Source organism: Rhea pennata, chromosome 2 (assembly GCF_028389875.1).
Source record: "Rhea pennata isolate bPtePen1 chromosome 2, bPtePen1.pri, whole genome shotgun sequence".
Classification (NCBI taxonomy): domain Eukaryota; kingdom Metazoa; phylum Chordata; class Aves; order Rheiformes; family Rheidae; genus Rhea; species Rhea pennata.
Genome location: NC_084664.1, coordinates 163,164,204 through 163,191,022, shown reverse-complemented (window position 1 = coordinate 163,191,022; position 26,819 = coordinate 163,164,204). Strand labels below are relative to the sequence as shown.

General features: G+C 53.0%; 2 protein-coding genes across 5 annotated transcripts; one reads left to right on the top strand and one right to left on the bottom strand.

Moving 5' to 3' along the window:
- Window positions 1–708: 708 nt before the first annotated feature.
- NAPRT (nicotinate phosphoribosyltransferase) lies at window positions 709–8,351 on the top strand. 2 transcript variants are annotated; one of them, XM_062570710.1, is made up of 13 exons: window positions 709–898; window positions 1,891–2,018; window positions 2,352–2,434; window positions 2,689–2,819; window positions 2,925–3,040; window positions 3,711–3,904; window positions 4,528–4,668; window positions 5,009–5,093; window positions 5,399–5,479; window positions 5,986–6,088; window positions 6,404–6,561; window positions 7,224–7,331; window positions 7,451–8,351. In XM_062570710.1, the coding sequence occupies exons 1-13, from the start codon at window positions 712–714 to the stop codon at window positions 7,505–7,507; spliced, it is 1,572 nt and encodes a 523-aa protein (XP_062426694.1). In that variant the 5' UTR covers window positions 709–711; the 3' UTR covers window positions 7,508–8,351. The 2 variants fall into 2 exon arrangements, with proteins under 2 accessions (XP_062426694.1, XP_062426693.1); XM_062570709.1 differs by lacking the exons at window positions 7,224–7,331; window positions 7,451–8,351 and adding an exon at window positions 6,835–7,210 and having other exon boundaries at window positions 713–898.
- A 2,383-nt stretch (window positions 8,352–10,734) lies between these two features.
- LOC134137572 (ubiquitin carboxyl-terminal hydrolase CYLD-like) lies at window positions 10,735–26,482 on the bottom strand. 3 transcript variants are annotated; one of them, XM_062570706.1, is made up of 16 exons: window positions 26,400–26,482; window positions 25,570–25,658; window positions 23,239–23,729; window positions 22,538–22,819; window positions 22,271–22,346; window positions 21,187–21,407; window positions 20,452–20,605; window positions 17,932–18,070; window positions 17,184–17,294; window positions 16,188–16,279; window positions 14,961–15,027; window positions 13,733–13,865; window positions 13,299–13,407; window positions 12,986–13,167; window positions 12,294–12,513; window positions 10,735–11,705 (listed from the first exon to the last, which is right to left on the bottom strand). In XM_062570706.1, the coding sequence occupies exons 3-16, from the start codon at window positions 23,692–23,694 to the stop codon at window positions 11,521–11,523; spliced, it is 2,427 nt and encodes an 808-aa protein (XP_062426690.1). In that variant the 5' UTR covers window positions 23,695–23,729; window positions 25,570–25,658; window positions 26,400–26,482; the 3' UTR covers window positions 10,735–11,520. The 3 variants fall into 3 exon arrangements, with proteins under 3 accessions (XP_062426690.1, XP_062426691.1, XP_062426692.1); XM_062570707.1 differs by having other exon boundaries at window positions 12,986–13,104; XM_062570708.1 differs by lacking the exons at window positions 10,735–11,705; window positions 12,986–13,167 and having other exon boundaries at window positions 12,373–12,513.
- Between the last annotated feature and the right edge of the window lie 337 nt (window positions 26,483–26,819).

Sequence of the window (26,819 nt, the reverse complement as noted above, 5' to 3'; positions counted from 1 at the left end):
GGGTAGTCCTGCTGCACAGTCCAAGGTCCAGGTATGAGTTGCAAAATGCAAACACTGAGCAGCGCAAGTGGCGAGCGCCGTGGCGTTGTGCTGCGAGTGCAGGATGAAGCTGTGGCAGCGCCCGGCGCTGGGCTGCTCCGTACGCAGCAGCTGAGCAGCGAGGAGCCGAACGCCGTCTGTGCCGTGCTGGTTTCCCCTGCTGCGCGCCGTGCCCGTGCTCTGCACGCCCCACGCCGGGGTGTGTGTGTGCTGGAGTCCTAACGCAGCGTTGGGCTGTCCGCACGCGTGCTGCACGGGGTGTGCGCGGTGTCTCACGTGCCGGGTGCGCGTGGCCGTGCCCTGGGTGCCTCCCCTCCTGTGTGCCCCCTGTGCAGCCTCCCGCGTGCCTAGGGCCAGGCGTGTGCTGCCCCCCCAAGCGTGCTGGGCGTGCAGGGTCTGCCTGGTGCCCCCCGCTACGCGGTACCCGCCGTCCCCGTGGTGCCCCGCTGTGCCTGATCTGCAGCTGGGGCCGCGTGTGCCCAGGGCGGCCGCGGGGCGGTGCCCCCGGGGCGGGCGGTGCCCCCGGGGCGGGCGGTGCCCCCGGGCCCGGCCCGCGGGAGCCCAGTGCCCCGGGCGGGGGAGGGGGGCGCCGGACTACAGCTCCCGGCGTCCCCCGCGCGCGGCGGCGCGGCCCATTGGCCGCGGCGGGTCACGCGGGGCGGCGCGGCGGCCATGGCGCTGCTGACGGACCTCTACCAGGTCACCATGGCGTACGGGTACTGGCGCGCCGGGCGGCACCGCGCCCCCGCCGCCGCCGAGCTGCTCTTCCGCCGCTGCCCCTTCCGCGGCGCCTTCGCCCTGGGCGCCGGCCTGGCCGAGGGGCTCCGCTTCCTCCGCGCCTTCCGCTTCTCCGCCGCCGGTGCGTGCGGGGCGGGGGGGGGGAGAACATCCCTCGGAGGGACCTGGGGGGCCGGGAGATCCCTCAGGGGGCAGGAGATCCCGGGGGGGGGGGGGTGGGAGATCCCTTGGAGGGACCTGGGGGGCTGGGAGATCCCTCAGGGGAGCCGAGGCCCTCTCAGGGGGGCGGGAGGGACAGGGACTTCTCTTAGTGGGGCAGACGGGACAGGTCCTCGGAGGGTGCAGCAGGCCTCTTGGGGAACCTAGGTGGGACGGGGACATCTCAGAGGGGTGAGGGAACCTTTGGTGGGGGGCACAGGGAGGACCCTGCAGGGGGAGCCTGAGGGGACAGGGACATCCCTCAGGGGACCTGGGCACCTCTCAGGGCAGGTGGGGGGACCTGGGACACCCCTTAAGGGGACCTCAGGGTGGGAGGACAAGGGCTTCCCCTCAGAAGGGTGAGGAGACTCCTCAGGGGATCCGGCGTACCTAGGGGACCCCTAGGTGGGACAGGGACATCCCTCAGAGGGGCAGGGAGACCCCTCAGGGACTTCAGCATGGCAGGGACATCCTTCAGAGGGACCTGGGGGGGTCCCTCAAAGGGGCCAGGGGGCACTGGGCCATGTCTGGATGGTCCCTTGAGGGGCTGGAGGTCAGGGTGGGTCAGCGCCCCACCGAGGAGGCCCTGCTCAGCCCTCGCTGTGGCTCCCTGGGGGGCCATAGGGTGCCGTGCCTGCGCCCTGCCCTCCCTGCGGCGCCGTGGTCGCGTCCCAACGCAACGCTTCCCCGGAGAGCAAGGCGTCGAGCCCCGCGCAGCCGTTGGGAGCTCGACCCGGTTTTGCCCGTCGAGGGTTGCGATCTCGGCCCGACGGCCGGCCTTCGCGGCTCGGCCCCCGCCAAACCGGGAGCCGGAGCGGGGAGCTCCGCTCGCGGGAGCAGCGACCCCCCACGTAAGCGGCGGGGGCCCGTTCGCCGCAGCACCAGTGCTGCCCGCTCAGCTGCCGCCCCCCGCAGATATCGCCTACCTGCGGTCGGTCCTGCCCAGCACCACGGAAGAAGCCTTCTTCGAGTACCTGAGCACCGTGGACGCCTCGGAGGTGACTCTCTCCTCTGCGCCAGAAGGCTCTGTCGTCTTCTCTAGGGTGAGCGTGAGCCGCGCTGGTCCCGAGGCAAATCCCCCAGCAGCCTCCGTCCTCTGCCTCGGGACCACGGGCGGCGCGTGGTGCCGCGTCCTGGACAGCCAGCGCGCTCTGCCTGTCGCTTGACAGGCTCTTCCCTTCTGCACCTCAGTTTCCCCACGTGCCGATGGCAACATCTGCTCCGCGCTCGCACGTGGGTAAAGCGATTTCAGTTCGTTACATGACAGATGTTCCTCGCTGTTGGCTCCCGCCTGCATCCAGCTTGCCTCCCTCAGCTCCGTCACCTGCAGTCGGGGGCGGGAGGCCTCACTGCCGCTCGCCTGCCTCTTCCCGCAGGTCCCACTCTTGCAGGTGAAGGGCCCGCTGCTGGTGGTGCAGCTGCTGGAGACCACGTTGCTGTGTCTGGTCAGCTATGCCAGGTAGGAGCCAGTCCGGCCTTTTTTGTGGTGCTTGGATCCCTCTGCCACAGGATACTGGGAACACGTTCCCCCCTGCTGTAGCCAGACCCTCAAAATCCTGCTTGGCCTCTGCCAAGTCCGTCCACTGCGGTTCTGAGTCAGCGCGGAGCTGAACTGGTCTGGGAGTCCCGCAGCGCGTCTGCCTTCGCTGTGCACCGTTCCCAGCCCTGGTCCTGATGCCCTCCTGACACAGCTTGCGCACTCCTGTCTCGCAGCCTGGTGGCCACAAACGCCGCCCGCTTCCGGCTCCTTGCTGGCCCTGCCACGAAGCTGATGGAGATGGGGCTGCGTCGTGCTCAGGGTCCGGATGGCGGCCTTTCGGCTTCCAAGTACTCCTACATCGGGGGTGAGTGCAGCCCTGTGGAGCGGCTCCTCCTGGCACTGCGCTGTGCCTCCTGCCCGCGTCCTCACCCCCCCCCCCCACACACACACACCCCTTCCCTCGTGGCAGGCTTTGATTGCACCAGCAACGTCCTGGCGGGGAAGCTCTATGGCATCCCGGTGCAGGGGACCGTGGCCCACTCGTTCATCATGTCCTTCACGTCGCTGGCGGAGGTGGAGCCCCGGGTGAGTGTCGCTGCGGGTGGGAGAGGGGACGAGATGCTCTTTCCCCAGCCAGGCAGGCCTGGACGTGAGCTCGCACGTCCCCAGGGGTGCTCTTGTGGTCTCTCTGTTTCGGCTCTGCACCCCAAGTACTTCTGGCCTGTCCGCCCCTGCATTTGGGGACCTGCTGGGCTGTGGGTCTAGGGGGGCGCACGGTCATGGGGTGGAGCATGCTAGCTTGATTGAGCCAAGGGGGAAGGACGGCACCGTGGTCCCATGGACGTGGGGTGTGTGGCTGCGACTGAGGGCTGGGCTAGGTCACTTGGTTGTGGGGATTTGTGGTTCTTGTGGTGTGGGACGTGTGGTTGGAGGAGAGGGGACATCCCGCCACGTCAGGTAGTTCGGGGAGAAGTAGGGACTGCTGCGGGACGTTGGGTCGTGGGATGGGATATGTGCGGGCCATGTGAGTGAACATGGGGCCTGTCCCTCGGGCGCTGGGAGCACCGTGTCCCTCACGTGGGGCTACCCCGCTGCCCTTTACGGAGCTCGTGTCACCCAGCGAGCAGGACGCTGTCTCTGCCTGGCCTGTCCCCGCTGCGAACCGAGGTGGTGCCCTGTAGATCTTCCTCCAAAGCCAGGAGTTAGGTAGCAGCAGGGACATCTTTGGTGCAGTGTGGCTGTTGCCCCCGGGCAGGTCCTGACCCCCCTCGCTGGAGGAGAGCCGGTGGATCTCCCATCCCTGGCCGAGTCGTGGCTGCTGCAGGTGTGTGAGCTGCTGCAGGCCTCCCCTGACAAGGTGAACCGTGGGGAGCTGGCCGCCTTTGTGTCATACGCCATCAGCTTCCCGCGCAACTTCCAGGGGCTGCTGGACACGTACTGCGTCATGAGGTGAGGAGGCCGGGGCTGTCCGGGTGCCGTTTGCCCTGAGGGCTGTCCCATCTCCCTAGGAGCCCGTATCTTAGATCTTACAAAGATGGGGAATGCGGCGGGGCAGATGGGGCCGGACGGGTCCCTCCTTTTGTGCTGAGCATGAGATGGAGCTGGGGGGGGACAGGAGCGGAGAGGGCAGCTCTTGAAATGCCTCTGCTGCCGGGCCGCTGTCTTGGGTAGCATTTATGCCTTGCAGAAAGGACTAGAAGAACAGGTTTGAAACCCAGAAAAGGAGGAGGCTCTTCCTGCGACGTGCAGCTGAGCTGGGCACCTCGCCGCCTCGGGATGCGGTGGGTGCTCAAGGTTTGGCTGGGCTCAAGGGGAGACCGAACATGTCAAATCTATTGAAACAGTCTCTGGCTCAGACAGTTTTTGAATGGGAAATTCCTGGTGCCTGGAAGCGGGCACACTTGCCCACTTTCATGGCTTTTTCCAGTGCATCCAGTGCTGGCCACAGGTGCAGACACGTAGCGGGGCAGAGGGCCTTGTCACAACCAGTGCCGCAGCTCTGCGCGTGGCCTGCTCCGGCCCCGGGCCTGCTGCGTCCTCACCAGTCCAACCCTTCTCCTTGCCCTTGCCAGGAGCGGCCTTCCCAACTTCTGTGCCGTGGCCCTGGCCCTAAACCAGCTGGGCTACCGTGCCATCGGGGTGCGCCTGGACAGCGGCGACCTGGCCAAGCAGTCCAAGGAGATACGCCGAGTGTTTCGTGCCTGTGGCGCTTGGTGAGTCCCAGACGCTCTCCTGTTCCGGGGACCCTGCGGAGAGCTCGTGGGCTGCCACCAAACCGCCTCCTGCCCTCTACGCCCGTGTCAGGGTTTTCACGGGCTGCGGAGGGTGTTAGGCCCTCGCTGCCAGCCCAGCAGTATATTGTATGGTTGGTGCTGTGGGGAGAGCACTCAGGGAAACTGGGTGAGGTTGGGAGCTCTTGTGCTTGTGTTGCAAAGCTCCAGCCTGACTTTGCATCTCCTGGCTGGGTTGACCAAGATGGCATCAGACAAATGGGCCTCGCTGCTCCGGCTGGGGTGGTTGCTCATTCCCTCTGTTCCTCGCTTTTCTCTCCAGCTTCCAGGTCCCCTGGTTTGAGACTATCTCTATTGCCGTGAGCAATGACATCAGTGAGCAGAGCCTGGAGGACTTCATTCGAGAGGTGAGGAGGCCACCACCAAGGCTGGGACATCGCCTTTGTGGAGGCCTCAAGCTTTTGGGGGTGGAAAGGGCAGGCGCGTGGGGTGTGAATGTGACGGTCACCCAGCATCTCTCTGTTACTTGGTCTCTCTCTGTGTGAAAGCAGAGATGTCCAGGCTGGAAAAAACGGATTCTGGGTGGGATGGACAGATGGATACCAGGCACCTTTGGGCAGAGCAGCCTCTGACTGCCCCTGGTTTTAGCGCAGCCTTAAAACCAGCAGTAGGATTGGGCTGTTGACAGTCGCTGTCTTCCCTGCCGTATCAGGGGAGCGAGATCGACGTGATCGGCATCGGGACGAACCTGGTGACGTGCCCCCGGCAGCCGTCGCTGGGCTGCGTTTATAAGGTAACGGCGGCAGGGGCTCAGCTCTCTGCACGGCTCGGCTCGTGCGTCATGGGGATTCCCGGCTCCTGCTTGGGCTCACGCGTCAGGGCTGAGCGGCAGAGGGGAGACCAGCTTTGCCGGACACCGCTGCAAGGCAGAAGTCCTGTTTCTTGCAGGTGATGTTCACAAGGACACGATAACAAAAAGCTTGGGGAGGGCTGGGAGGGGGGGACCAGAATTTCTAACTTTGGGAGTGGTTTAGATATTTTTATGATTGATTTGGCTGTTTCACATCAGTGGCCTCCTAGTTTGCAGGGTCACACGTAAAGAGGTGACAGATTTGCTCCTTTGGTTTTACGCGCAGCAGAACAGGGCTGCAGCAGAGGCGTAGAGAGAAGCGCTGCAGCCGCTCTGCCTGGCTGAGAGCGGCCAGCGTGTGCTGCGATCTCCACACGGTCCCCGGCACCGGCCTGAGCCGGGGGTTATTACAAAAAATAAGGTGCCTCTTCCCCTAACCTCCTCCTCAGCTGGTGGAGGTGAATGGCTCCCCTTGCCTGAAGCTCACGGAAGACGAGGAGAAGACGACGATCCCTGGAACTAAGATGGTGTATCGGCTCTACGATGCTGCTGGTGAGCTCTGCTGCTCGTGGTGCCCATCGTCTGCCCCCACGGCCCTTCGGGACAGCCTGGTTGGCCTGCTGCGGTGCTACAGCCGGGGCACGCGGGTCGGAGCGCCCCACGAGGACAGCTGGGCGGGTGCTGCCAGCTGCACCGTTAGGACTTGGTGTTTCTCCAACCACGGGCTGGTTTGGTGCTGGGCAAAGGTTTGGGAGGCTCCTCCTGCAGTGCTGCCTGGCTGAGCTGCATCTTCTGACCCCTCCTGTCCCGTAATCTTGCCCCCAGCATTGCATGAGTCTGCTCGCCCCTAACCTAGCACCCCTGCAGGTCACCCCTTCATGGACCTCATGGCCCTGGAGGAGGAGCCCTCGCCCAGGGCGGGTCATGAGCTCACAGTCCACGTCCTGGGGAGGAATGGAGAGGCCAGCAAGGTGAAGCCCACCACTGTGGAGACTCTACATCACACGTACTTCAGAGACGGACAGGTCAGAGCCAACTCTGCCCTCTCCCCTCCGTGGGCTCAAAGCCGGCACTTGCGGCGCTGGCCAGGGTGCAGTCGACGCTGCGGCCAGTGTGGTGGGAAGAGTGGGCTGTCCGTGTGGTGTGCAGAGTTTGCCTGTCCAAGGTGGGTTTCCCTGGATGCCCAGCAGAGTCGGCGGGGTCTTGGTGTGGCTGTGTGGGAGGTGGAGACATCCAAGTCCCTTGCTGAGCCCCCTGCAAAGGTCTCACAGCTGTTTTTTTTTTTGGTCACTGCAAAGCTTTGATTTCTCTCTGGGTGATTTTGCAACTGCATTGCTAAAAACCTGAGGTTTTCTGCGCACTGGAAACTGGCCTTCGTGCAGCTCCCACACTGAGCAGGCATCTGCGTGGGGATGCCAGCCAGCTGAGAACTCGCTGCTGCTGGAGATGTCCCCTGCACGGGTGAAGGGCGAAGCTGGGTCACGTCATCTTGGCATCAGTGGCCAAATCAAAGGTTCACCTGGGTCTGAGATGTCCATGTCCCCATTAAGTGTGATCCTCTTCCAGCTGTGCTTTGGTCACCATGGCCAGGCTCACAGGCCAGCAGCACTGTGCTTAACCCAGTCAGGGTTTCTCAGGCTTGGTGCTGGCTCCTCATATGGACGTGGTCGTGTGCCTCGTCCCACAGGTGTGCGAGGTGCTGCCCAGCCTGCCGGAGGTGAGGAGCTACGCGCAGGCCTCCCTCAGCCGCCTCAGCCCTGCGCACCGGAGACTCCACGAGCCAGAGCCCTACCCGGTACGGCAGCGACTTGTTGGGGCCGGGAAGTCGGGCCCGCTGCAGGAGGTGGGACGAGGGGCTGTTCCGCACCTCCCCAGCAGGGAAACGATCACCATCTCCTCGCGCTTTTGCATCAGGTGGCCATCACGGAGAAGCTGCACGTCCTCTTCAGGGAGCTGCGACAGGCCAGCTAAGGAGCCCACCACGCTTGCCCTCCGCGCCATCCGAACCCGGGCCAGACACAGCCCTCGCCAGGGGCCAGCTCTTCCTCTGTGCTCCTTAAAGCTCTGGTGACTAATTGGAAATTAATGGCTCTCATGCTGTCATTGCTCTGCAGGTGCTAAGCCGAGGACAGTGCAGGTCCCGGACCCCACTCCCCCTGTTCCCAGTGACACAAGCTGGGCGCAGCGGGGAGGAGGCGGGCAGAGCAGGGCAGCAGCAAGCGGCGTCCCGTGACGGGACAGGGTGGCGCATCGGCCCGAGTCCTCCCTGCTGGCGACGTGTCCTCTCTGCCCGTCTCGGCAGCCCTGTGCCTTCCGCGTTCGCAGCACCCATCGAGCAAAGAGGGGGCCGCTGCTCCTGCCGCTGCCTCTGCGCCACGGCTCTCGCGTGTTTGCTGGGATGCGGCTAGCTCCGTGCGACGCTTGCGTGATGCAAATGCATCTAAGTAGATGGCAGAGGCAGGGGACTGACTCGGTGGTCCCAAGCTGATGCTCAGCATCATCACGACAGACGTGAACTGAACGGTGCCTTGACATGGAAATCACCCACCCGTCTCCCCAGCTTGTGCTTTGCGGGACAGCTGTGGCGGGAGGCACTTCGCCCTTTCTGCTCTCAGCTTTTACTCTCTGGCCACTTTTTATATCTTGCCCTGCTGTGTCAGTGCATGAACAAGTGCTCTAGAGCATGGAGACTGGTTTCATGTTGACACAGGGAATCTTTAATTTGACTGTTATACAGAAAATATGCTGCTTATCTCTGTGATTACATCATCCCAAGCTCAAAGCGAAATAAATGCCTTAGCCCGCTAGCTGTGAACGCGCCTTGTGGCTGTCCTGGTCCTTCACCCAAAACTCACTCCCTTCAGCTTCAACGTTTAACTTCACGTAATGGTTTAGCACTGAATAAAGGTAAAATAAAAAGCAAAAGGTTACAGTAAAAGCATCTGGGGTCTTCCCAGGCAAGTGCTCCACATCCTCTTTTGTGGTGTCCCGCAGCCCTTACTGCACCTCTAGCTCATACATCATTCAGATACCCGAAAAGACGCTATCATCTCAAGCATGAGCAGACAGGACAGCTGAAGTTGAACAGTGACTGTTCAAAGACTTTATCACAGTGGAATCAATGAAAATTGTTACATGGAATGGGAAAAAAAACTCCAACACCCTTCTGAGAGGAGCATGTTTTTGTTGATCTTGCCTGGATTTGTAAGAGAAAGCTCAAAAATCCTTTCCCCCAAGCTTGTAAAATGTGCTGCTGAAGATCCCCAGATTGAGCCCCACATTGTAAAACATGCGGTGAGTGACGCCAATAGAGAAATCGCCTGCAATTCCTCGCAGTAGAGGCCCATCTTCAGCACAGGGCTATTCCAGACACCAGCCCTAATGGCAGGAGCCTGAATTTTTGCACATGGGCGTTCAGGCAAAACATGCATGCTCCCCTCCCCAGAGAACGCAAAGAAAGTTGGCTGGATTTGCACATCTTCCGCAGCTTCTTAAGAGGTACTTTTGTTGGTTTACATCTTTGCAGCAGATGTTAATGGTCAGGGGAAAAAAAAACACCACAAACAAACAAACAAACACCACCCCCTCCTTAGAAATTAAGAGATTAGTGAAGCACTGCCTGATGATGTGTTTGTTTTGTTTTTCTTAAACAAAGAAAAAAAAATACACAAGCCAAAACAGGCTAGAGAAAGCAGTGCTACGGCTGGGCTCAACATGCTTGGTACATTAAAAGAAAGGGAAAGGCCCAAAAGAACAAAACAAAGCAAAAAAAAAAAAAAAAAAAAAAAAAAAAAAAAAAAAAAAAACCCAAAGCATTGCAACTAAGAGGAGGCTGGTTTTCGTTTTTAGCTTAAAAATTTTAAAGCTAAAGCACCAGCGAAACAAAACCCGAGCCCACAATATACCTGAGTAGCGATGTCCTGAGTTCTTGCAAGCTACTGACCGAAGAGCAGCTTTCAACAGCCAAGGAGAAGCTGGTCAGCGGCACCAGCCACATCGACCCCGCCACGGGCACCGAGGCGCGCAAAGGGAATGAGCCAGAGGCGCTCGGTAAGGCAGCGCGGGCGGGAGAGCAGGTAAGCCCTCCGCAGGGCAATCCTGTGCTAGCCGTGCCCCGGCTCGCCACCCACAGAGAGCAGGGCGAAGGCTTCCAACGCCGGCAGTTCGGCATCAGGAATTCGGCTCGCCGGGTGCATCGCGGCGCGAAAGCGAGCGCGCGGCCTCCCCGCCGCGGTCACGCGCTGTCCACCGAGGCTCTGCAGCGAACAGCGGTCAGCCGCCGTCTTCAGCGTTTCTGCTGAAACCCGAAACGCCTTGCTCGCAGGGCTGGCACCGCGCAGGAGCTAACGCACAGCTTTTTGACCTGCGACATGCAGGGTCTTTGGCAGGAGAAGCGCTCGGTGAGCCAGAGAGACACGCTCAGAAACGGTGAGTATCAAACCACGCGCGCTGGGGCGACAAAGCCACCAGGGAAATCTCGGAGCACTCCAGCAGCTCTGAGGTCTCGCCGTGTGCCAGCCATCCAGGGTTGACATGTGCCAGCCATCCTGTAGGGAAACCTTATGCAGCAATAAAGCATGGAGGTGAAAGCTGATAACGCTATCAAGCTGTCAAGGTGTCAATTAGCCTTATAACCCTGCTGCCAGCTAAAATGGCCCTAATCTCACGCGCATCGCTGCACATCCCCAGCCTACAGGTCCTTCTGACCAATGCAAAGATAGAGGTTGTAAGTTAACACAGGCAGCAGGAACTATAAAGAGGAAGAAAGGAAAAAAAAAAAAGAGAGAGAAGGTGCTTACAGCTGCTAGTGGATGCACCCCTCAGGTTTTTGATGTGCCATCAGGTCAGTCTTAAATCTGAGCTGCCCAGGTCTTCGTCCAGCCTCCCATAAAAGCTTCCTGCCATCACTAAGAGCATGTGCTTAATAGCAGACACCTCCCAATTTGCAAATGTAACTTATTTAAATTAATTGAATACCCGTTTCCCCAGAGAGACCCTAATCTTTACTGCAGTTATGACAGAAAACCCAACCGGGTTCATGTTTGTATTTTTTCCCCTGCAAAAAGTGTGTTACTGCTCTTTAACACAGATTTCAGAAATCAATGTGGAGAAAGGACAGTAAACACTAAAATGAGACAGAAGACCTCAGTCTGTAGCAGTCCTGCAGAATTCAGAAAAAGATCACAGCGGAGCGGGGCTGTTCCTCTGCCTCATCTATTTTCCAATTCCGTTCTTACAAAAATATGTATTTTTAAAGCATATTTCCAGCTCAAAGCATCCAATTAATCTTGTGCTTGAAAATAAGAGATGACGGATAAAAGTGCCAGAGATGATATTACTGCTGGATAAGGGGATCGATGACAACTCAGAGACCATGACAGTTGAAGAAAGGTCCCCACTTTGTGGGGAGCGGGAGGTGAAATCCCAGACCTCAAGGAAAATCATCTTCCTGAGGCAACATAATCCTTTTAACACAATTGGTGTAGCTCACACCTGGTTTTCCCACTTAGCAAGTCCATGTAAGGAAGTGTTTACTCAGGGTGAGACCAGTTTTCTTGTGCTCTGCAGATCTGAGGATAACTGCTCATGTTTTGATTAGAGCTGCTGGTCCTGCCCTTCAGAGGGAAGAGTTGGTGGGGGAGAAAAGGAAGTTGTGGGAGGACCCTGAGGCCAGAGCTGCAGAGTACCTGGGGAAGGAGGAGGGTGGGTTAAGGAAGGTGGGAAAGGTGAATGTGTTTAAGTAGTTCAGATCTGCAGAAGTACCAGCTATCACTCGGTAAGGCCAGGTGCAGGATTTACAAACCCTGACAGGCTCGTGGAGATAGCTTGATGCCAGGTGCTGGAAGAGGCGAGAAGAGGCAGAAGCACGAGGTCTGTGTACCCGCACTCTGGCTGCTTTCACCGATTAACAGCTGCAGGTTTGATCCACGCTCACGTTTCTGAAATCTCGCTGCTCTGCACGGCAGCACCAGCCCAAGGCAACATCACTTGTAAAGCTCCATCTTCTTGCTCTGGTACATATACATGTAGGCGTCGCAGAACAGGCGTTTGGCCACTCCATCCATGTCCCGGGGTTGCTCCAGGGCCAGCGCAGCCAGTGGTAAGTCCAGGTATTTGGCAACTTCAGGGCACAGCGTTACCATGGGAATGTTGAAGCCATTTTCATCTCCTAACCCCAAAAAAGGGAGAGAAGTCTGAGTCCCAACCAGGTCCCAAAGAACAAGTATTCACAGCTCAAGCAGACACCATAGCAAGGGACAGTAACATAGCACCTTGGCTGAGATATTGAGATGCCAAGAACAAACTGAGGGAGGAAAGAACTGTCTTGCCCATACGGCAGCCAGCTCGTTCTGGCTCAAGAAGTCCCTTATCTGAAAACAGCCAGAGGATGAGAGCACTAAGAGGAATTCTCACGTGTGTTTGGCCTGGTCATCCTCTGGTCTAGGCTTTGCTTAATGATCATTGCTGGAAGCAGGATCCTGAGAGAGCCTAATTCAGGTATGGGGCTTCAGGGGAAAAGGTTATCCTTTGTCATATAAAGCTGTTATTCCCCAGCACCCCACGTTCACCCTGAAAGCCTCGTGCTCCTTTTATATGTGGCACAAAGTCGCTCTGAAGCGCTGCTGAAGCCATCTGCCACCACGCCTCGGAGCAGACTGACCAGCGCCTACGTTGATGTGCGTCACAGACCTTCATAGATGCCCACCACACAGTGCTCGCTGCACTCAAACCACCGAGCCCACTGCCCCGTGCTCACCGTGCCTGTCAGCCATGCTGTCAAAGAACATCCAGTGTTCGTTCTCGGGGCCGTATTTCACAAAGGAGACGTAATGGCTGGTCTCAATACAGAGTACTGCAAAGAGCTCCATCTTCTCGCGGGGAACCTGCTGGCTGCCCCGGGGGCTCCTGCTGTGAAACTCTTCAGGGACGTGCAACCTGGTTGGCTTGTGCGCTTTGCGCCGGTAATGGGAGTGAACCTGAGGAGAGACGGTGGGGTGGTACCGCTGAGTGTGCAGGACAACTTTATTCTCAGCTGATCTGCCTTCCAAGCAGCTGACTCCTCCACGTAGCAGAGGACACCAAAACATCAACATCCTGAAAGCTAGAAGTTGAGAGGGGAAGCTGCTACCCTCCAAGAAAGGTCAGAGAGCTATAGGAGGGCTCCTAGAGAGACAACGTGAAGGGCCCAGCAGTCATTCTGTGCAAAATCAGCGCTTATTTAGGCTCTATGTAAGCAGAGGGCAACGCATGAGAGTTTAGAAACATGCGGCAACTGACCCCACTCACGGAGCTTGCTCAGTCAGCGGGACTGACTACTTGGGAAAGGGCCCCTCTGTACCTGACCTGAACAGCTGCAGGGACAGCAAAGGGAAGCCTGATATTTCAGAGGTTTTGATCTTTTGTCAGCCACAAAGGCAGATTTTGGAAGCACCCAAAGAAACTGAGTACCTGTCTGGAGCAGGAGCTGCAGAACTGCTTCAGGCCCGTAGCTGCGAATATCTTGTCTTTGAAACACTCGGAACACTCCAGGGTGGCGACATCGCCACACACGCAGCACTCCCTGGGACCTGCAGAGGCAACAGGGGCACGGGACGCGTCCTCTCTAGGTCTCACCTGCAATGCACCTTCTCCTGCCAACACTAGCGTTCAGGGAACAGGAACGACGATCCCCACCTCGCATCTGCTCGCAACCCAGAGACAAGACCTGTCACGGGTTCCTCACAGACCCAGCTGCCAGCTTTAGCATTGCCCAGCAACTTACTGTCAAGCAGCAGATCGGTTATATCCAGCTCTAAGGAAGGAATGATTTTGCTGAACATTTTATATTCCTTCCCAAAACGTGGCATTTGGATAATGAAGCAAGATGGGATCTGCGAAAAGAAAGTTAAACGAGTCACCAAGTCAGAAGAGACAAGTCCCAGAGACTCTTCTCTCCCTACTGTTGCTTGGACTAAGGATTTTCTGCTCAAGTTATCCACAGGACACAACAGCAACAGGGGGAAGCAATATGCCTCTTCCTTCTCGTTCACATTTCCCAAGACTTCTCTCAGGTTGTGGCTATGCTGCTGCTTTGCTACATTAGACGTAAGACACACCAGACCCACTGCAGACTAGCTAGCAGGCACAGGTATGTTGGAGGAAGAAATTAAAAGGCAGCAGATGATAGTGAGGAAGATGGAAGGTAGCTGGGCTCACCTCCACTAGCTTCAGATCGGAGGACAGGAAGGAGTGTTCTACTAATTGCTGCACATCAGGAACCACCAGATCCTCCTGTTTGTCCATAAATATCTGGTAACAGTAACAGTCCTGCTCCTCCTGGCCTCCGGACCTGCAGGGAGTGGTCACAGGGAGCTAGTTTACTTGGTGCCACGGACATCTGAGCTCTCAGAGGACACACTGTTTTTGTCCTGCAATAGCTTCTGGGCATAAGGCACCAAGGGCTGTTTCTGTAGCACTGAAATGAAGCACTTTTTCCACAGAGAAATACTAAATACATGCCACGAGAAGAGGACAGGAGTATCACAATCAAACTCTGTATCCTACATTGCATCACATCCTACTCCAAAGAGCATAACTCAGTTTCCCCTCTTCAAATTTAAAAATTTAAGATGTTTCAATATTTTTCAATTAATCAACTGCATTACAGCACAATCAGCAAAATCAACTCAAATGAAAGATCTATTTATAATTGTACACACAAAAGCTGCAAAGCAAAACTTGATGCATTCAAAAGGTGAGTTATGTACAAAAACTATCCCAGAACATTTATATCACGGAGCCAGCACAGACAGGATTTCCTTTAGCTGACCCTCTGCAGGGGAGCCGGAATACAGAGCTGCCTTTGTACTGAGCCTTTCTGAGGAGCTCCGTGATCCAAGGCTTGACTGACATCCCAACAAAGGCGCACAGAAATCTAACAATCCCCTTCTATGCTCCTGAACAGCACAGTTATTTTTGGCTTCCTTCAGACCCTCATCTTCTTTGTAGAGTCCTGAAATAACAGGACTATTCTCCATGGACTCCCTGTTTGATAGATTCTAGGATTTGAGCCAGCCTGGATATGTCTTAACTACATCCAAAGGCCTGTCAGACAGTGTTGGCTCTGCACTGAAGACGGACACCATGTTTCTCAAACTACTACCTGCTCTCCCTAAGGATAGTGCTCGTTTTTTTCATCATTTTCTGAAGGCAACACATGCAGGGAGAGTTTAGAAGCGCTTTTGCCTGGACTGGCCACCTGGGACAAGATCACAACAAGCTGTACAGGCTGTAATCGATGGACAGCAGAGAGGACCTGTACACAACTCAGAGCTGTGCCTTCAAAGCCTTGATGAAAAAGTGAAAGTAATACTTGATAATTGTAAAGTGGATAACCGGTGAAGCAGGTCTGGGTAAACTGCATCACCCAGGTACAGCAACTTACTGCAGTTTCAAGAGTGGCTCTATTCCCAGGATCTGATGCATTATCAGATTGAGGAACTCTTCAGGATCTGGAAATTCAGAGAACAGCACAAGTCAGAGCTCACCAGGAACATTCCCCACTGCATCCAGAAGACTAAAACTCTTAGATAAACAAGAGACAGCATTTTGGAATCAGGAATCTCCCCTTTTACACTAGGTAAGGTGGCGTTCAGATTAGGAGCTGAAATTGTTGGTTTTAATGCATAGATCGTCAGGTAAGTATGAAAAAAAGCAAGCCAGCCCTCTGAAAAGAGGCCGCAAAAAAGTAAATGGCCTTTTCCTAGCTGCTTTTTCAAACTTTTCAAAATAGAACGATTTTTTTAAGCTGCATTTGGAAGGCATCACATATATGCAGAACAAACATTGCACTCTTCCATGCTGAACTAACACAGCGACGCTCCCAGACAACCTTAACGAACAGTTACTGTTAGCACCAAAAGCATTAACTCAAAGTGAAACAAGTGACAACTATGGAAGCTAAGAAACACAGCGGCAGCTAAACCATCCCTGGCTAAAATACATAAACAATAGCATGAAACAAAAGTGTTACTCAGTGACAAGATACCCGCTGTTTCTGGAAGAATCAATGTCACTTGTTTACTGTCCAGGTACTCAGAGCTTGTTGTGTGGTAGTGGAGCAATCCCTAATCTTCCCTTGTGCTAAACGTGGGCAGAAATGTGGTGACTGCAACCAGGGGGGAGATGGGCTTCAGCTGTATTATTTTCTGTCTTATTTTAACCAAACTACAATCTCTAAGGAACCTCAAATAACTTACCAGAACTCTAGGAGAAATTTAGCTTACCAAAACAATAAATTGAGCTGGATTTTGGCAAGGACATCAGGGACAGACTTATCAGAGCATAACTCAAACACTAGAGAAATTTCCCTTGTTTCAATTCTGTTTACACAGTTCTTCCTCTCTCTTCCCAGTAGCAACAGCCACTAGCTAGAGATCTAGCAATTCCTATCTTTCCATGAGACACTGGGACAAACTTAAGTTACAAACTCTGTAGAGTTTTAGAAACTGAAAATATTTTATATATATATTTTACTTTCATGTAAAATATATAAAACAGGCATTTTAATGCGTGTGCATGGGAGACGTGCAAAACTAAGTTGTCAGCCTGGCGCCTGAATGAGGCGGTTCACACCCAAGCAATTCTGGGAAGTTTCCAGAGAGCGTACTACCTTTCTCAGCGGTGGTAAAGCTCGAACACTGGCCCTTCTCAGTTAGCTGCTCCCTAAGGTGCATCACACTTCTGGCCATGACGAAACCAGTCCTAAAAACAAGAAGGAGCTGCAGATGATCCCTGTAGCATATTTAAATCTCAGTGTCACTGATACCAGTATACTCTGATTTGCATTCCAGCGACCAGTTCCAGGGCACCGTTTCCCAAGAAAGATGCTAACACCTTACATACAAGCAGCTCTCAGTGCCTCTCTCCCACACCCAGCAAGGAAAGATGGGGAAAGAACTCGGTATCTTTGATACAAAGTCCAGAGAATTTAGCTGTCATGCCATGGTCGACTCTGTTACAGCACAATATTGCTTTCTGCCTTTGGGTATAGTTGGTGTCATCTTTTAATAGATCAACTGCTGAGCAAACTGTGCTCTTTCTCTCTAGCAATGCTGCTGCTTTATCAGCTCCAGGGCTTTCCCACAGAAGTGGTCACAACCTCACAAATCCCCTCTTTAACCTTTTCACCAAGAACTGGAGCTAACAAGGCTTCTTTCTAACTAGGAAAGACCGGATCTGGCTTGACAGCTCTGTGCAGGAATCAAGCCAGAGACAACCCTCTTGCTGGGGCAGAGAGAATTATCTCCCTGCAGTATTCTCAACTCAGCAGCGGAGGTCAGTGCCAAACTGGACGTTCTCACATAGATGCCACAAGATCAGCAAGCTGAAGGATTAACATGCTCACTGTCGTAGGCAATCCTGCAAAACCTGACTGCTAACTTTTCACACGCACGCAGTAGGAATCATGACAGCCTTAGAGTAAGGGAAAGGGAACAACTGAAAGAGAAATCTGAGGGGAAGACCTTTGGATGTGGCTGGTAGAACACCCCCTCCATGTCACCCTTTCTCTCAGTGACATGCATCACCTGGCTGCCGGAGGGCAGAGCAGCGGACAAGGCATGAAAACAGATGGATGACTTCCAGGATTCCCACATACTATACTCACTTCCGGAGGGGATTAACAATTTCATCCCGCAGAATGTTTTGGACATTCCTGTCGCACAGGGGGAAGGGCTTGAAGAGCATGGAGTCCAGCACGGACGTACAGGAGAAGAGGCTGTGAGGAGAGCATGCTACGTAAGTCTGATGGGTTTGCAGCAGCAGTTAGAACCCAGCTGTAGTGCCTAATGACAGTTGCTGGATTTTATTTCCAACAACCCATGCACACAGTTACAGAAATACGAGTGACAGAGAGCCTCCAGAGTGAGATTATAAACCATATTCGGTTTAATGAACACTTGCAATAAGCAAAGAAACAGCTTAGAGAGAATGGAATTTCATATTTGGTTCCAAAACTGCTCATGGGGGGCACCGCCGAGTCTTCTCCTCTGCAGTGCTGCAGCCTGGCACACCATGGACAGTTTCTTTGAAATATGTTTCCAGTCCTTACTTCCAGTGAGAAGGTTTGCCTGGTCCGGTACAGAGAACTATGATCTTTCACTACCCTGCATGATAGATACGCGAGTACCTTAGGTACTCCTAAGGGCTAATTTGAAGTCCAAGGACCTATTAGATTACAAAGGACATCAAAAGGCAGCAAGCAGTGAGGCTGCATCTCCACACAATTAAATCCTGTTTTACACTGGGTGAGTTTCTAGCTATGCTGGAGATACAGGAAAGCACTGCGCTTCAGGCTCTGCCCCAAATAAAAACTTCTTATTTAGCAGAAGTGCATTACCCAAGCAGACTCTTACCTGAAGAGAGCTGCATCCATATAGCAGGAATTACAGTGGCCTTGAATCCCCTTCATCCGTCCACACAGGACACGCACTGCCACCTCGTTCCTGAGGGGAGGAAAATTGACCAGAACCTGTGGAAGAACTTCCTGCCCTCCTGCAACACAAGTAACAGAAGCAACTCCCTTTAGCTTCCCACCTCATCTGGGTCACCTCTGCCCTTCCCCACTGCCTCAAAGGTCTGCTTTGCTCAAAGGTCGGCACAGCGCTCTCCTGTGCTGCGCCTCCTGGGACAGGACCACCCTGGGTTGAAGGCTTGTCTCTTTAGCCATTCATCTACTGGAAACAGGACAAAACCTAACCATCTCTTCCTCACTAGAGCCAAGCTCTACCAAGCCTCACCACCTCTACCATCCTTATGCCAAGGATAAGGAAGAGGAAAAGACCTACAAATGAGCTGCAGCTATGTTAGATGCAAGCTTGGGAGCTCTCTGCAGAAAGATCTGTGATGCAAGCGGTGAACATTGAGCCTCAAGAAGTAGGTAGAAGCTGGTAAAAAACATTACAGCTTGTGTTAGTCCATCTGACCCTGCCATGAGTGAGAAGGAATGAATGCCCTGTCTTACCCTGGTTCCAGAAAGGAACAGAAATGCACAGGGTACAGCTGAAGCATCTCTGAGAACATGGACTACAGGAGGTGCTGCACCGTTATATTGGGAGAGGTCGTTGTGTCCTTAAGGCCTGAAACCTCTGAGCACTCCAGAGACATCACACACTTTATGGCAGCATTCATAATCCCCTAAATGGCAGGGCCAGAACATCAGCCCAGTAACGGACAGACAAACAGGCAACTTGCTTTAATAGCCGATCCATGCTTGGCTCTCGAACACCAAAAATTACAACTGACAGCATCCCCGTAGGGCAAGTAGGTGTCAATCCAATTTCACAGGAGGAGAAAATTCAGCAGAGAATATGAGGAACTAAGTTAGTCCATGGCCACAGTGGGACAGCTCCTGGCGTCAAAAAGAGCAGCCAAGTCTCCAGCTTGCTTCCATTGCTGTTCCTGCTGGAGAGCAGACAGGGCAAGGAGAAGCCCAGCTGCATTCTCACCCCCTGTCATCTCTTTAACCACTAAGCTTTCTTGAATCTGCTCTTTCTGGTTTCTTCTGCTTTTTCCCTTTGTATTCCAGTCCCCTGCCTTCAGCATGTCCTTAAATTACCTTTTATTCTCCCCGCTCCTATTTCTGGGCAATACCTAAAGGAATCCTGATGTCTCATTTACAGTGTCTAAATGGCTAGTTCACACGGTCTGCTGAACACTAGAGGTATTTCTTGCTGTTCAAATGAAAACATTGGCCTGTCCTTCTCTGTATCTTCTTGTGAAGATGTCATCTTGTGAGAATTTCTTATCTTCGCATCAAGCTCTATATTAAAATTAGTCTTCTCTCCCTTTCCCAGCTCTCCTTTATTTCTCAGTCACCAGGTACAACGCTGTTATCACCTGACATCCTGGCCACGGGCCTGAGTTGCCCCTTCCAATTTTCCAGAACCACGTGTACAATTTACATTGGTGTAACATTTAAGATAGAGTAGAAGTTAGGCTAGGCCCTATAGCTAAAACACTTTTCCACAGTCAGGTTTCAGATATACAAGACCTTTCCTTCTGCTCAGAAAACCACAGGCAGAAGAACCCTGCCTTGCTTGCAGCACTCACGATGCCTCGCAAAGCCTGTTGCTCTAGATCACCGCGTTGAGTTGCCTTCCTGCATTTCCTGCCAGCTTGCCCTCTCTAACATGCCCGTGCCACGTTGTCCTCACTTTTAGAGCTATTCATAGCATATTGCCTTGTCATTGCCTAGCCCCCATAAGTCTAGCCTATGTTATCCCTCTATTTGATTCCTTACTGTCCCTCTCACATGTGGGGGACATACAAATACTACATGTAATATGAATAGTACTATAAATACTACCATGGCAGTAGTGTAAATACTACCATGAGGTATGGACACCTCACTATCCTTAGAACTGACGTCTCATTCAACACCCAAAGAAAATGATGAACATCACACAACTGATACATTAATCTTGTTACTATTTCACCAGACAATACTGTCTTAGAGTTTCCTCGTACCAACATCTCTGTGTCTGTATCCCCATTCTGTGGGCTTATTCTCAAACTGGAAGATCGTGGGGACTAGGACTATCTTTTTGTTCCACATACATAAAGCAATTACTGCACTACAGTGTTTGCAGCTGACTGGCACTCTTAAGCATTGTAACGAGAGAGAAATACAGCTTTACCAGTGAGTTCTGATGTGCAATGGGAAACGTAAAGAAATACTCAGTTTCTCTGCACAGGGATGCAGGTCAGGCCTACATACAGTCCTCTCCGAAGCTGAAAGGGAATCTTGGACTCTGAATAATAATCTGAAATATACTGCTCTCAGTACCTGGTCTAACAGAGACTGCACACAAGGGTTCTCTGTAGTATGCCTTGTCCTAGCATGATACTGTGTCCCCTTTTCCCAGAGAACTTACTATAATCCATAAGATTCAGGTCACTGTTGTGCGAACACTGAAAGCGAACATCCGGCTGGCACGACTGCAGCTTCACAAAGAGGCCACGCTTTGGAGCACAGTGGAAATAATATTTGCCCAGCCATTCACCAGCTGTGACCCCCTTGTCTTCATCCTGGGAAGAGAACACCGATGAACGACATGAGAGCAGGCACTGGAGGGATGAGGCGTGATTCCCCACATAGCTATTTTGTATCTCGAGAGCTACGTCCGTTTGGTCTTGTTTTGCTAGCTACTTCCATTTATTCTAGCAATGTTTTAAATCTAGCAACGCTCTTGGCAGGACACATGATTATTCTGTCCCACGTTCCAATAACGTCACTCAGGGTTCTTGAGGGTCTTTGGCAGAACAACAAATAAAGCCTCATAATCACTCTGCAGGCAATGAAGTGTCCTCAGTGATAACTGGGGTAACAGTGCAGAACGCAGCTTGCCTGGTTTCACACAGTAAGTTAGAAGATGACCTATATATAAACACTTGAGTCTTGAATCCCAGTTCCATGCCCTAGGCAATAAACTCACCATCAGGTGTGCTTGTCCTCACAGTTCAAAATATGACATGTGAGTGGCCCAACTCTGGTCAGGCCGAGAAATATGTTGTCACAAATTGAACGTCTTCAGAGAGAAGGATAAAGCAACCAAGACCTGCCGATTCTGATTTTCGGTCTCACAGCAGGAAGTATTTTCGCTTCTTACCAGTTCAACTCCTGCCATTTTGTGCTTAATTTGGGGTAGGTACCCCAACCAGCGGATGATTCCTGAAACCCGATTTCCCTTGTCCAAGGTGATCTGGACCATGGAGTTCACCTCCAGGGATGAATTCCCACTTTCACAATCCTCATCGCTCTCGCTTATCTCTTGTTTCATCTGTTTTGGGTGTCCCAAGCCCATGTTAGGCTCATATGGTAAAAATAAACCTAGTGGGCAAATACAGAATGTCAAGAGAGGTAGGAAGTCAACATCTAATGACAAATACACCTGGGTCTCACCCAATACTGGTTCTATTTGGAAATTCCAGAGCAAAGGGAAGTACAAGGCTGAGCACAGGAGACATGAGGTGTGATTCACAGCACAAGTTTCAGTGATATGGCCAGCAAGACCAGCTTGCTGGTCTAACAGCTTGCTGATGCTGAAAGGGGATGATCGCACTCCTCATTTTCCCTGTTCGAGACTGCACAGTCCAACCTTGCTCTGGAGCTTAACAGAGTCTTTTGCAGAGCCATTTCAGGCTTCTGAAATGGTAGTGGTGGTGGGGCCATGCTATTTTTCTGCCTTTATTAAGATGAATCAGTTCAGTGAAGAGTGTAATGACTGCTCCCCTCGTGCTGGCACTGACAGAAACACAGCATTTTTTGGTGGCAAAAAACAGAATCCACCAATTTGTCAGTTTACCTAATGACTCACATCACCTCTACTGTCATCTGTGCCTTTCTGAGTTTGTCTGGCAGCAGGATGAGGCTACTGCTCCACCTTCTACAACTAGATTAAAGACTCTTTAACCAGTGATATTTTCTTCCCTAGAAAACATTCATGCACTACCATCAGACTCTCTGTTCTTTCTGACAAATTGGGAGACTCAGAGCTCTAGTTGCCTAATGCAAAGAATTCTGTCCAGAACTTGAGACATTTTTACTGAACTTTTCTGCCTCCTGATCCTGAGTTAGTTGGGACTAGTTGATGCTTCTGTTGCATTTTCAGCTCATCAGGTGCCCTGCAGAGAATAATTAAATGCCTAAATCCACAGGAAGGTACACAGGGCAGACATCTCAAGATAACCTACTTTGAGAGAGCAAGCTTTCCTTCACAACAGAGTCCATAGGGATTTCTCTGAAAATGTCAGTTGTTCCTTCTTCTTCCTGATAGGAAAGAAGATTGCATCAGCTAAAAGGTCTGTCAGACACAGGGAATTCCTGGAACGTGAACCAGTTTTAAAAATGGGCCTGAAACATTTGCATGTCCCTTTTGGGTGTTCCTTCCAGTGCTTTGTAAGGCCTAACCACAACACAGGTACAAAACAAACAAGAAAAGAAGGTAAGGCTGCTCTTACCGGACAAACTTTAACGAACCACTGGCTTCCCTCCCTGTAAACCGCCATTGCTATTCCCTTTGTGAGGGCCTCATCCACGTAGAAACTAACTGCATCTCCCACTTTCACAGGAACCACCTCCTCCGCATCTGGCTTTGGCTTCTGTTTCGCATAGTCGTTGTCAGGCACAGGAGTAAACTGGACTCTGTTAAATGGCAGGAAGACCCCACAGTTCCGCTTACACTTGAAATACTCAGTGCCATGGTAAGATCCATCACTGCGCCCTCTGCTTTCACCTTCACCCTGAAAACATGCCAGAAAGCCACATTACATCCCGAGCCACAGGCGGGTCAGCAGGATGGCACCTAAATAAGATTAGGTTGCCACATTCTTGTTTAAGAGATGTATTTCTGCAAAATCCCATTTAAGCAATGGAAATTAGATGCTGGGGAAAAGAGCAATCCTTTCTTTCCCACTGTAAAGTGAGTCATAGGGGACTAAATTTTGTGTTGAGTTATACAAAGCAAGACAAGATGTTGTTAGAAGGGAAGAGCAGCAGAGACAAAGCAGTTGCATGCCCCAGATTAGGCCTACACAACACAAGAGCTATACAATCAAGGCAGGAATCAAACAATGTTTTGAACTGTGCACTCTCTTAAACTATAGTAGGGGATCTACACAAACAAAGCGGGTAAAACATCTTTCTTCCTTGGCCACTTTACCTGTAACTCCACCCCAAAGAAGAACGGAGAAAGCACAGACGAAGTATTTTTGTGAATGCTCCCAATGTAGCGGATGACACCAGGGAATTGTTGCCGGTCAACCTCCACCATCACTTTTTGGCCAAGCGTAGCCTTCAGAGCAGCTTCAAGGCTCAGCCTCTCCAGGAAGTAGTTCAAACGTTCGTTGTGGCTGCTGATGGCCAGGAGGAAGACGGCTGTCTCCTCACGCACAGGTTCAAGGATTTCTACGTTTATTGTGACGGTGGAGCTGTCATCCAACATGACAACTTTGAGGAAACAAGCAGGGGGCCTGTCATCGGAGAAGTTGCGCAGGTAACTTCTCTCACTGCAGTAGCACATGTTCCCAGCTTGAAAGTACTTGCTGCCATAGGTACAGTCATCTGTCAGGATGTAATAGCAATATCCATCCCCTACTGAAGGCAGGATGCTGGTCATCTTTCCCCTGGCTTGTGAGAAATGGCAGAGTCGCACTACGGCAAGAAAAATTTTACATGTGACATCTTTATAATAGTGCCGATATACATGTTATCACAGAATAATGCAGGTCAGAAGAGGCCTCTGGAGGTCTCCAGCCTGCTCAAAGCCGGTTGCTCAAGGCCTCATCTAATTAAGTATCTCAAATGATGCAAATCACGGCCTCTCTGCTACCCTGTTCCAGTGTCTGACCACTCTCAGGGTGGAAAAGAAACATTCCCTGTGCAAACCAGAATCTCCAGTATTCCAGCTTGTCCCTGCTGTCTTTCATCCTCTCACTGCACAACTCTGAGAAGAGTCTGACTCCATCTTCTCTAACATACCCTCCCATTAGGTAGTTGCAAGGAGGACTCCGTACCATCTACTCTTCTCCTGGCTGAACAAAACTATTTTTTTCAGCATCTCCTCGTATATCCTGTGCTCCAGCCCCTGACCATCGTGGTGGCCTCTGCCATACTTGCTCTGTCACAATCCCTTTTGTACAAGGAATCCCCAAATGAGTCTGAAGTGCCACATGTAGGGACGGAACTGCTTCCACAACCAGTTGGCTGTCACTGCCCCATATGCAGTCGCCTCTTTTCCTTATTTTTCAGATCCTCATGACACAACTTTTTCTGTCCCTCTATGTAGTAAAAACCTTGCTTTCAGGCTCTCATCGTCTCAGATTTAAAACCTTGTTTTCTACATCTTGTTCTTCCACCATACCAAAAATGAGCCACTGTTCACTCTCTTGATATCCCTCCTGGTCTATCACTTCTATAGTTCCTTGCTGGATGTGTAAGTTTGCATCCCAGTTAATCCATAGAATCATTCACCATGCACATGCTACGTCTCCAAAAAATCTTGATAAAGAGCAGCAAAGCTACATCATCTTCCTTCCAACTCCTCCTTGAGACTCTCCCTTGTTGTGCTACTTTTTACGAAAATTCAACTTAATGGTTAAGCTGCTGATTTGTATCTGCTGCTTACAGAGACAACCAATATCATCTCATTAAATTCTGCCTTCTCTTTTATTTCATGACTTACCTGGAGGAGTGGGGCAAAGGCTTCGCTCACCCTTTTTAAAGTACCTTGAAAAGGTGGTCCTAGTCTGTGACTAGTTCCTAGATGTTTGCAAATACACTTTTTTAAAAAAAAATCTCTGGAATCAGAAGTACAGTCTTGCACACAACATCTTTTAGCAAAATGCTGTCATTTTCACGTAATTTACCCCTCCTCCCACTTCATTGCTGACTGACACCTCTCATAGATAAGGCCCAGGAAGGGCAATTAAGAAAACAGATGTCTCCGCTATTGGCTACCTGGTAGAAGCTTTTAAAAACTTTAAAGTGGAGAGAGGAAGAACTGGGCAGATGAATTAAGGGAAGTAGAAACACACTTGGGGCATTGTGGCAGGAAGCATGAATGCAGCTGTTTTTAAGAACGATAAATGGGTAGGTTGGCAGGAAAATGTAGGCAGAGTTGGAACAGAAAGGCTATACAAAGCTCACTATGTAGGAAGGCAGAATTACTGGAGACTTCACTGGAGATTAAAAGTCATACAGAAAAAATCACTCAATGCCTGTTCAGACCCTGGATCTTTTCTTCTGCATCTAGGCCCTGGCCCATCAGCGGTAGCTTCCTCAGGAGCTGTCTCCAAATCACGCTTATTTTCCCAACCTCTCTCCACGGCAGTCAGTGAGATGGCTTAGACACCTGATCTAGATGCTACTTTACCGGCTCTTGGGCAATGCTCCCTTTCTTGCTGCTCTTGCTGCTGCAGGTCAGGCCTCAAAAGGGGTGATCTCCGTGATTTTCAAACCATGGGTCTGCATCCACGTGAGTCTAATAACATACCTAATTTCACACGAAGAGTAGACGGACGTTATTCACATGACCAGAGAGCAGACAACCAGATGTGCAGCACGGAGGCAGGGCCACGCCACCTGCAGACAAGACCGTGAAAACCACACTCGTGCTCTTCCCTGTTTCTGCTGAGGGACTGATGCAAACAGAGTACCAAATCTGCAGGTCACCCAGTGCGAATCACTCAGGACCATCCCAAAGCCAGCTGGCACGATGCAGTCCAAGGGACAAGCAGCAAGAGCACAAGCGCCCCGACTTGCAGCTGGGAGGTCATAGCAGACCGGTAAAGAAAAAGAAATCACGCGGTGCGTAGGTGGTTCCCTTATTTCACATGAGCCCAGCTCACTCTGACCTCTTATATCTCAGCTCAAGGAGCAGAGACTTAAATTCCTGTGACTTTGAAGAAAGGAATCAAATATTAGTTTGATGTGGCTTCATGCACCAAATCGCCTTACTAAATATTCCACCTTCGGGACCGCTGCTTTATTTCATTTTTTTTTTCTGAGCTCTCTTTTCCCAGGGCATCACAGGTCCCTTGGGCGGGACCGCTGAAGGAGGAAGGTCGGCGGGGACCTGGGGAGACCGCTCCGGGCGGCCCCCGCTCGGGCACGGTCCCCACGACGGCGCCCAGGCGGCGACGCGGGCCCGCGAGCGAGGGCCGCGGCGGGGGCTGCACGGCGGCCCCCGGACAGAGCTCCGGGGGGCAGGGGCAGGCGGCTACCGGGGGTCTCCCAGGGCTCCAGCGGGGCTCGGGGCGGTACCGGGGTGTCCCGGGGCGGTACCGGCCGCGGCCCCCCCCCGCCCGCCCGCCCCGCTCTCACCTGCTCCCGCCGCCGCCGCCTCAGGGCCGCTCTTCCGCGTGAGGGGAAACCCACCACCGAGCCGCGGCGGAGCCGGCCCAGAGCGGCCCCCACGCACCGCCACTTCCGGCTCGTCCCCCCTCCCCTCCCCGCCGCGGGAATTCCAACCAATAGGAAGTGGTGGCGGCTCAGCCCTCATCCAATGGGAGCGAAGGCGGGGGTGGGGCCGCGCTGACGTCAGGCGGCTCCCGCTGCACGGGGCGCGCCGCGCGCCCCCTGCTGGGCGTCGTCCGCGGGGGCTCGTCCCGGCTCCCCGCGGGGCCTCGTCCCGGCTCCGCGTGGGGCCACCTCCCGGCTCCACGCGGGCCATGTCCCGGCTCCCCGCGGGCCTCGTCCCGGCTCCCCGCGGGGCCTCGTCCCGGCTCCGCGCGGGGCCACCTC

Bases quoted from the DNA above. Each gene is read 5' to 3' on its own strand.
- LOC134137572 (XM_062570706.1), bottom strand. From the start codon at position 23,694: ATGACCAGCATCCTGCCTTCAGTAGGGGATGGATATTGCTATTACATC. The intron at 22,347-22,537 runs GTAAGAGCAGCC...CTTTCCTATCAG, and splicing joins GGTTCGTTAAAGTTTGTCCG to GAAGAAGAAGGAACAACTGA. The intron at 16,280-17,183 runs GTGAGTATAGTA...TCTTGTTTTTAG, and splicing joins ATTGTTAATCCCCTCCGGAA to GACTGGTTTCGTCATGGCCA.
- NAPRT (XM_062570710.1), top strand. From the start codon at position 712: ATGGCGCTGCTGACGGACCTCTACCAGGTCACCATGGCGTACGGGTAC. The intron at 2,820-2,924 runs GTGAGTGCAGCC...CCCTCGTGGCAG, and splicing joins CAAGTACTCCTACATCGGGG to GCTTTGATTGCACCAGCAAC. The intron at 5,480-5,985 runs GTAACGGCGGCA...CCTCCTCCTCAG, and splicing joins CGCTGGGCTGCGTTTATAAG to CTGGTGGAGGTGAATGGCTC.